This window comes from Strigops habroptila, chromosome 3 (genome assembly GCF_004027225.2).
Source record: "Strigops habroptila isolate Jane chromosome 3, bStrHab1.2.pri, whole genome shotgun sequence".
Classification (NCBI taxonomy): domain Eukaryota; kingdom Metazoa; phylum Chordata; class Aves; order Psittaciformes; family Psittacidae; genus Strigops; species Strigops habroptila.
In genome coordinates this window covers 71,711,036-71,720,669 of record NC_044279.2, presented here as the reverse complement: position 1 = coordinate 71,720,669, position 9,634 = coordinate 71,711,036, and the positions used below count along the sequence as shown (strand labels likewise).

General features: G+C 44.7%; 1 protein-coding gene across 1 annotated transcript in view; it reads left to right on the top strand.

Annotated features, from left to right (window-relative positions):
* Positions 1-4,683: 4,683 nt before the first annotated feature.
* The window catches only part of PAH (phenylalanine hydroxylase), a 40,250-nt gene continuing 35,299 nt past the window's right edge, over positions 4,684-9,634 (top strand). Inside the window, exons 1-3 of the mRNA XM_030480168.1 lie at positions 4,684-4,757; positions 5,083-5,209; positions 9,136-9,243. Of these exons, the coding sequence (XP_030336028.1) occupies positions 4,699-4,757; positions 5,083-5,209; positions 9,136-9,243 (294 nt within the window). The 5' untranslated portion in view covers positions 4,684-4,698. The remainder of the gene's footprint in view (positions 4,758-5,082; positions 5,210-9,135; positions 9,244-9,634) is intronic.

Below are 9,634 nucleotides of genomic sequence, written 5' to 3'. Positions count from 1 at the left end.
TCTCCACATAGAACACATGAATAGCTGGAAAAAAAACTTACAATAAATGGTGCATTTTTTTCTCTGCTGGGTATAGCATTCAAGATCAGTCCAGTATTCAAGAAGCAGTCCATTTTTTGCTCAGCAAGAGAGTTTAGAAAAGAAGCGTGGGGTCTATTCAAGGATCTTTTCCCCCTTCACAATTGCTGGGCTTTATGAAACCTATCTTCCATGCCTTGTCAGAGTATTTCTGGGGACCAATTAGTGCTTTGTTGCAAGGCTTCTTTGCTGAATCTTTGAGCAGCAAGAAAAAGCTCTCTTGAGTCTCCCCTTATTTTGACTATTTCAGTCATTACTCAGTGTAATAATTAATATGACAACTGGACGCTGAAGTTTGTATAGAAACACCTCGGCTGCAGGAGAGAGCGTGCAGTGGGTGGTAACAAGCTACAGATCAGACCGAGAAGCCACACACACAAGGAAGGGGGTGGGGGGAAGGGGGAAAAGAAAAAAGAGAGGGAGAGAGAATAATGAATGAAAAGAAGGAGAGAAAGAATAAAGATAAATAAATAGTTGGTGCAACTGAAGAAACATAATACGGACTTGGAAGGAAAAAAAAGAAAAGGCAATTAGGAGGTGGGGGGCGATCCCAGAGAGGTAAACTTATTTTGAAACAGTTTCTATGTGAATATAATTTTCAGAACTTTGCTACTTTCAGAAGGCAGGAAAAAAAGCAATTTCTCCCCATTCCTTCAGGTAAGTAATTTTCAAGGAGCATCTGCCTACACTTTTGCAATGTACTTTTACTTGATAAACTTGAGCGTCTCTTCTTAAGCGTCCCTTCAGAGAAAGAAGGACTTTGAGCATTAAACCATCTTGGTGAGTAATTGTTGCCCACCCTGCCCAGGGCGGAGGCAGTCTAGTTCTCCGGACAGCAAGTTGTACGAGTTTTCTTAGCGTTGTATCGTCTACAAGAGGAATAAAGCCTGTGCCCTAATGAAGAATTAAAAATGACATTTGACCAGGGACACTGCTGAATTCTTCTCTAGAGGCGTCTTTGGGATGAACACTCATCGCTTTGCAGATATTTCTTAGGCTGCCAATTAGGGCATAATAAATAATTAGAGGTTTTAAGCATATTAGATACAGCTCATGTTAATGAGCTACAGCAGGTCTTGTGCTAACCTGAAGTGACAGTTTGCATATAGGGCTGCAAAAACTGAAAAGGAAAAAAAAAAAAGAAAAAAGAAAAAAATTAAGAAAGAAAAAGGAAAAAAAAAAAAAGGAAAAGAAAAAAAGAAAGAAAAGAAAGGCAGGAGCGGCGGCAGCCACCCCCCTTCTCCAGCCTCAGCCCTGGCTCCAGCCCCGGCCCGGCTCGGCCCGGCCCGCTCGCCCCTCCGCCGGTCCCGCCAGGTCCGGTGCCCCCGTCCCTTCGCGCCCGCAGAGCGGGGCCCTCAGACCGCCGGCCCCGCCGGGTGGCCCCATTGTGCGGCCACGCGTCCCGCGTCCATCACATCCCCGGGGGATAAATCACACCGCGCTGCTCCCCCCATTGCCACGATGTGGAGACAGAAATTTTGGAGGCGGAGGGGGGGTGTGTTTTTCCCGGCGCCTCCTAGGCGGCAGTCCCCTGTCAGGGCAGGGCAGGAGGGGTGAGAGCGGGGTTTTCGTGATGCTTAGGAGGCGGACAGCCCTCGGTTCCCCGAGGGCAGGCGGCTGGGACAACAGGGTGTACGTCCCCGTCGCCCCCTCATCCCGCTCCCGGATTCGGCGGCCACTGCCGTGGGGACACAGTGCCACCTCCTGGACACGGGAGGAGGTGAGGGAAACCCTGTGGGCAGGGGAGGGATGGATGGGGTGAAGGCAAAAAGCGTTTAGCAGCGTGCTGCGGGAGGTTTCGGGGAGCCCGGCTCTGCAAGGAGAGGGGTTGTGGCTAGGCGGTGTTGCAGCCACGATGTACACCGGGGTGTGAGGAAATGCAGCCTGGTTGGCACGTAAAGGAGAGCTATAGCGCCTGAACATCTCTTGTAAATGCATACACAATATTGATAAGGGGGACTGCCCCCCACCATCTATGCACATATAGTGTACACAGTGAGTATCCCCGGAGATACTCACTGTACCCTCATTTGGGATTTGTTTTGGAGCTTCTGGTCTTGCTAACAAAGCCCCCATCCATTGCTCACTGCTCCCTCCAAGGATCTGGGACACCCTGAATGAGCTGGGAAGGCAGGGAGCTGCGGGCTTAGGGTAGTTCCAGTGTCCTTACACGGGAAAGGGCATCCCCGTCCAAAACAGAAGACGTGCAACTGCAGGGAGCTGCCGTGCTGCAAATACTGGCTAAAGGCAGAGGTGGGAAAGAACCATCTGACAAGCAGCCAAAGCCCGTGGCCCTTTGAACTTGCATCATGCAGGCCAGGGGAACCTGCCAACTTTCAGTGCAAAGAGCCCTCTTAGTCGTGGCTGAGCAGCAGAGCCAGGAATGGATGAGTGTGGTGGGTGCATACGTGTGTGCTCCAAGAAAGTGTGTGTTTATGAGGGCAAAAGGATTTTAGATAGAGACATCAGTGAGTACCTGCATATGGTTTAAAGGAGCAGGGTTGCACAGTGCTACAGCAAGAGCCCAGAGCAGGACTAACAGAACCAAAGCTCATCCAGGGGCCATGGAATCAGACACATGGGGCAACTTGAAACCCATGTGGGAAATCTCAGTTAGCAATGTCACTGAGGGGGATCAACCTGTGCTTGGCATGCTCAATGTACTCCAAAGGGCACAGGAAACCTTGGGCAATTTGGACTCTGAAATGGTCCAAGGTAACCAGTGCTGATGCAATTGTGTGTTCATACTGAAATGCCACTGGGTATGCAGACACACACACAAATTTGCAGTGAGAGTAAGAGATAAGCTTGCAACATAAATGAAAAAAACATGGAGTAGGAGGAGGCGAAACAGATAATTACGAGGTTTTGGCATGAGCAGTATTTTTCTTATCCAGTATTTCACTTTGCCTTGCCATTACTGCCAGGGCAGAGTGAACATACATAGGAAAAGGGATGAAAGAAAGAAAAAAATGACTAAATGTATGTAGAAGTCACAGAGAAGGAAAAGAGACAGATCAAGGATTAGTGAAAAGAGAAGGAAAAAAGAAAGAAAGAGGAAGGCACAAACAAATGGCAGAAGTAGTTTATGACTTTGGATGTCACAGTTATTTTGGCCAGCTGTAGGACATACATTTAAGTGTTTTTTAATCTAGTTGAAAAATATACCAGGTAGTGAGGCATTGTGTGTGGCAAAGTAAACAAGACCAGTTGCTAGAGACTGTCATGTCCTGCACAGGGACTACCAACATCAGTGTTGTCATCATCCTCATCTCACTGGGTTTTTTTGCAAGGTGGCCTTCAATATCTCTACCCTGGTTAGGACTGTGCCTCATGCTGCACAAGCATAAGACACAAAATACTGCCTAATATAGAGAATTTATTGGCTGAGCAGTTCAAAGCCAGTAGTGTTTGCACTGCTGGAAGTTACTAAGGTTAGCCTTGCTTTCCTCTGCTGCTCCACTTTGCCTTGCCTTGACGTGATGCCATGATGTAAGCAGGGCCCAGTGTGTTCTGTGTGCATCGCATTGGGCTGCCTTCCTTGACCTGCCAGCCCATGCCACAGGCTTGCTGATCAGTCACAAAGTAACTTTCTACCCCTGTGTGCAGCCACAGGATGCATAAACAAGCATCTCTTCCAAAAAAAGGTAAGTATTTATACCCAGAGCACTGAGTGACTTCAGATGCACATGGTACAGTCAATAATTTCAGTGGGCTGGATTCTGGCTCCACAGTCATGGGGTTCAACATGGCTGTGATCGGACTGAGATCCTTGAAAGTGGCTCTGCTCGCTTTCCTTACCATAAGGCTGATCAGATTTAGTAGCTATTGTATTTTGTAAGTACCAATAATTCATGGTAAGTCTTTGTTGGTACTCACCAATCTGGGTTTCCACTGGTGCATGCAGTAGGGGTACCCTCAAGGCTAAAATAACTGTAAAGAGATGATTTCTCTACTCCACAGAACTCATCTTCATCACAAAAGTATAGCAAGATTATCTGCTTTGACATAGTTTGTCTTGGTGCAGACTTCACCATCCCAAATAGCAAGACAGACACTTGACCAGTTGGTTGTTTTTATCTGTTGGGGTTTTTTTTGTTTGTTTCACCTGCTCTCCAGTATTGGTCCACAGCTTTCCCTTATTCTCTCAGCCCCTTTGGTGGCTCTTTCTAAACCAAATCTGGGCTCCAATCCTTCACCAACCTTTTCTGAAATAATTTATGCCCCTCTCCCCGTTCCCCTTGTAGCTCTCTATGGCTGACACTATATACAAGCACACATACGTCTTCTGCAGTTCTTCTGCATCTGCCTGTCCTGTATCTCTGAGCTAGTTTTCCCTGCTCCTTTTCTTTCTTTACCTTCTTCTCTCTCTCCATGTCGAGACTCGGCGTGAAGTTCATGCAGCTGACTCCTGTCTCACACATCCTTTATACTGAGTTTCTCTTTCCAATATCTGATGTGTGGAGCAATGTCTCCTGCTTTCCGACCTCTTGGACGCATCCCAAAAGGACAAATCCCTTAGCTGCTGCACTGTGCCACAGCCCGCCCTGGCTCATGTCTGGCATCCAAAGAGCAGATCCTGGAGAACATCTGATCTCTGGTCACGTGGAATGAGCCCTGATGGGAATCCACCTGAAGCTGAACATGCATGAAGCGGTGGGAATGGACTGGGGGGGAAGGTTGAACCAAAGACTATGTGTTGACATGAAAACATGAAAACAGCATCTGATGTTGATCAGGAGGAGGAAGGCTGTTAATTCAAAGCATGCCGCTCGTCCACATTAGGCACAGATAGAAACAATTTGCTGAAGAGCAGCTACGCACTGGGGTGGGACTCGCAGGGGCTGGCCAGCGTGGAACAGCTTGTCCATGTGCCAAGGGTGGGTGGGGGGGGCGTGTAGGGAGAACGCCCCCTTGGCACCGTGTCTAGGGGAGGGAGCTGGGTAGAGGGGGGAAAAGGGATGGCTTTGCCTCGCTTGCTCCACTTTAAATACCTTTGCACAGAGCTCTGTCCACTGTAGTAAGGTCAGAAGGCTTCACCTGCAGTGACGAAGGGGCCTCCCTGTGTGGGCATCACTGCCTCTGCGACATGGATGCACAGCACTGCAGAATGAATGGTGACCCTTTCCAGGTAAGTGATGAGGTCTGTGTGCCTGCTCTTTGCACGGGGGGGGGGACTGTGGCTGCCTTCCTCCTGCCCCCTCTCCCCGCTTGCTTGCAAATCTTGTCCCCTGCTCTCTGAGAGGCAGCGTGACCAAAGATGGGAGGAAACAATGTCCCTGTCCTGATGTTTTGCGGTGCCTGGTTGCCACTGTTTTCCCTTTTGGCAGCCTCCATGCTTGTCTGTTGTTAATTGTGCTCACAAAAGTGCAGTGAGAATGAAAATGAACATTGCAACAGTATCCTTGCATGTATGTCAAAGAGAAGGAGAAAAAGCAGAAAAGAGCAACAGCTAATTTAGAGGTCTTAAACCTGTGTGATGAAAGAAAGCTGTCTTCTTCTGTTAAAGGAAAGCAGCTGAAGTTACCTGCTCCTCTGGTGGAACTATTTGTTAAATTCTGGGATTCTGACATCCCCTTTTTTAATGTTTACCGACTGACTTTGGACTCTTTGCTTTTGGGAAATACAGGAAAGTCCTGAAGCCCATGCCTTTCGATTACAGGCACTATAGTTACTACAGGGGCGAGTGACATAACCTGAGGCCAGCATGGTTAATTATTAAGACCACATTCTGTGTTTATGTGTCCTATGCAATGCTGCTGAAGCCAGAGACAAGCTGCAGAAGATGTGCAAAAAAGGGCTTCAGTTTCTACAAGGTTTTTAAAGAGCAGAGCCACCAAGGAAGCTTAGTTTCCTACTATGGGTACTGAGGCTGAACTCTTACAACAATTCCCTAAGGTCTCACCTTACTACTTTTCCAAGTTGTGTAACTGCTTGGTCCCAATGACATCTATTGGAGCTGAGCATCTAAATGCCCTAAGAAATCTTACTTGGAAACTAGTTCCATTTTCAGAAGCAACTTAGGACTCTCATTTCCTTTAAACTTCGAGGAAACTTTCCTGTGGCTTTAACAGTGTTGGAATTCACTCTGAATGGCTTTACCTCACCAGCTCAGAAATGGATTAGAAGGCTAAAAGGTCTGTGTTATTGACCTCCAATACTGCCACATGTGTCAGAAAGGCAATATCAGTCTACTTGCAAAGTGGTTAACAAAAAAATGCAGATTTACATTGTGCTCAGATAAACTCATCCAACTACACATCACCTGTCTTTGAGATTGTACTAGACAAGTAGAACTACCCCCAAAGTTGCAATTCCTTTCTATATGTTCAAAAGGAATAAATTAGAATTGAGAATGATAAACTGTGATCAGCAGTTAAAACTATGCATAGGTACTACAAAAAGCTCACCAATAAATGTGAGTGCCGTGTGTGTGTTGATGTTTATTACCTCCAGTTTATATGTTGATGTATGTTGTCCCCAGTATGTGCCTCCCCAATATGTGTTGTCTCCAATATATATGCTTCAATATATATTGATAAGAACTGGGTACCAGGAAAATGATTTTACTCTTCTCTTGCAATGAAAGCTGTCATCTCTGTGGGCCAACTCAGGCTGGAACTGGCACTTGTACAAAGATCTTTGAGTGAACTGAGTGCATATACAGATGTGCAAGAAGTTAAGCAAGTATCACTCTCTTTGCAGGATTAGTGCCTTCTTCCTACTGCAATGTGTCTTAATTTAAACATCAACATAAGTTGATTTACAAGAGTGGGGAAATGAGTGACGACAGATTGAAAGAGGCTGATCTCAACACATCAGATCTAGTGACCAATGAAAATCTATCTGAGTTGGAAAGAAGGTTAAGGCATTTTTGGGTCATCTTGCAGTATAAATTAACATCAGAATTATCTTGCAGGACTTGAACCTTCTGTTATACCTCCTGCAGGTGTCCAAACCACAAATTCTTCCTTTGTCACACAGCTTCAAGTCAACTTGCCATAGAAGTTGGTCCTCACACCACAGCTTGACAAGAGTATTTTAAATACATAACTGCAATGTTTTAAGAGCAATTCCAGTGCAGACCATGAAAAGCAAATTCTCAGTCCATTGGACAGACACAGTTCTGTCCTTAATATCAGTTTTGGCTGTGGTGGAAGAAAACAGAAGGGCAAAGCAATGCAGAGGTGGTATTTCAAATGCATTTTGGTTACACTGTCATAAAATTTCTGAACTGCCCTCATTTGGTTTGCCTTTTGACAGACTCCTGTCATCATTTTCCCTTGTAATGAGGTTGCTTGAGGTGTAAATGGGTTTCATTAGCCAGATGCCACATCGCTCCTGACTGCTTGTTCTTTTGGTTCCCACCATGTAAGAGCTGGGCCAACTCCCTGTCTGGGTGAGGATCCAGGAGACACTGAGATGCTGTGGGTAACATCGCAGTTGAACAGGTGACAATCTTCCCTCTGGTGCATAAACCCAGTATTTCTACTACAGTTCCCACTAGAGGTTCCCCAAATGTGGAAAACATTTGGATAACCTTTGCAACCTCTGGAAATAAAGCCAGATAGAAAAATCTGTTACCAGTTTCTGGCAGTGAATTCTCAGGTTAGCAGCAGCCTCACAGACAACCTGAATAATCAGCAATTATTTAGTTTACAAAAGAAGACAATTCCTTATAACACTGCCTCAGAACATGTAGTCCCACCAAGAACTGTAGGGCTTCAGGGCAGCTAGATTTGATTGTTAATTTGTCTGTTACAAAGACTGTCTTTTCTAAGGACAGTATTTGGGAACTGAGATTCGTTATGCTCTGATTTATACCTTAAATTAAGCAATAGTTACAATAAAGACAGGCTTTGACTGAAAATACAGATCTTTGGATACATAAAGAAGAATTGAATGGATACCTTGAGTCAAGTTTTGGCTGAGGACTTGTTATATCAGTACCTGTCTGTGTTGCAGATGTCTTGTGTGGTCTTTGAAATACCAACCAGGGGCAATTTGCCCAAGGCCAGTAGATGTTAACACCACCACCCCACCTCACCCCCAACAAATAAGGTATTAATGTGACTTCCAAACATTTCTGTTGGTTGTGCATCTGATTTACTGTCATCAGAAAAATTAAGAGATTCTGGAAATCTCGGCAGGCACTTACCTGCCATGTCAGGTACCCAGATAATTTTGAAAATCTGGGCCCACTCCAGGACTCAGTTTCCTGTTTCTGAAGTGATGAAATAGCTCCTTCCTACTTAAGAGGGCTTTTGTGAAAAGAAATACATGACTGAGAAATACCAAGACATTCTGGTAATGAGAACCATGAAAATAATTAAAATAAACATTCTCCTTGCTTGGGAATACTGGAAATTGCTTTTGGAATGTGCAGAGAAATTCAGTAAAAGAAAGGGAACAAACATAAATGAAAACATGTCTTGCCCTGAGTCTCTACTTGTTGTGGAATTTAGGGAAAATCTAAACATTTGCTCCAACATTTTTCCCTGTTCTTTTTGTTTGTTTGTTGTTGTTATTTTGGTTTTAAACAACTTTCCATATCCCTCTTGTGAATACCACATCTCATGGGGCTTCCTGGAAGGGTACAAGCAGAACTGAAGAGAAACATAGATCACGGCCTGCATCTATGCACAGAGCTCATCTCCATCACTCTGCTTCATCCTGAGTGTTAATGAAACGAAAGCCTGAGGGAAGGTCTTTGCACTGCAGCTGAAGCCGAAGCACAGTAATGTTTCCAGCCACCCTTGGTCTTGATACACTTGAGAGGTGAAGCAAGGCAGAGATGATATTATTTTCATGTCCTTTTGGACTACTTTGCTTCCACATGGGCCCTAGTTTGAAACATGGGATTTTTGTCTCTACCATCATAAAGAGAGCAGCTCCAGAGCTACTCTACTTCTGGCAGCAACAATTGCCTTGATTTCCACTTAAAGCAACTTTATACCCTCTTTACATTGTTGATGGCATGCAAAAGGAAACGGAGCTAAGCAAAACTGACTCCTGTGGTGAATGTAAATCTTTTTGTTTGCTCTATTTTTTTTCCAGGAATCTATGTACATTGAAGAGTCCTCAAATGAAAATGGTGTGATTTCTTTGATTTTCTCTCTGAAAGAAGAAGTTGGGGCATTGGCTAAAGTTCTGCGCACATTTGAGGTAAGTATTTTGCTTCAGGAGATCTGAGCAGGTATTTAAATTTTTGTATTGCAGCAACATTTTTGTGATCCCATTTCATTGGCATAATGGTGGAAAGCAGCATGCATGTCTTTTCTGGGATTAAAATCCCTTTAATTCTTGGAGAAGAACTAGCCTTTTAAAGTTAAAATTTTATTTCAAATGTTTAAATTAAAACCTCTACTTTAACTGACTTGAAGATGGAAAAAATGCATTTTCTCCATTTAAGAAGGAAATAGTCCATTGTAACTGCTTAAGTAAGAGTAGAAGTGAATTAGGCAATAATCTGAGATTGACATTGGAGTATGTGTATGTATATGTATATGTATATAAAGGCAAATATAACCTGCATGTGAGCTGTGTGACTCGTAGC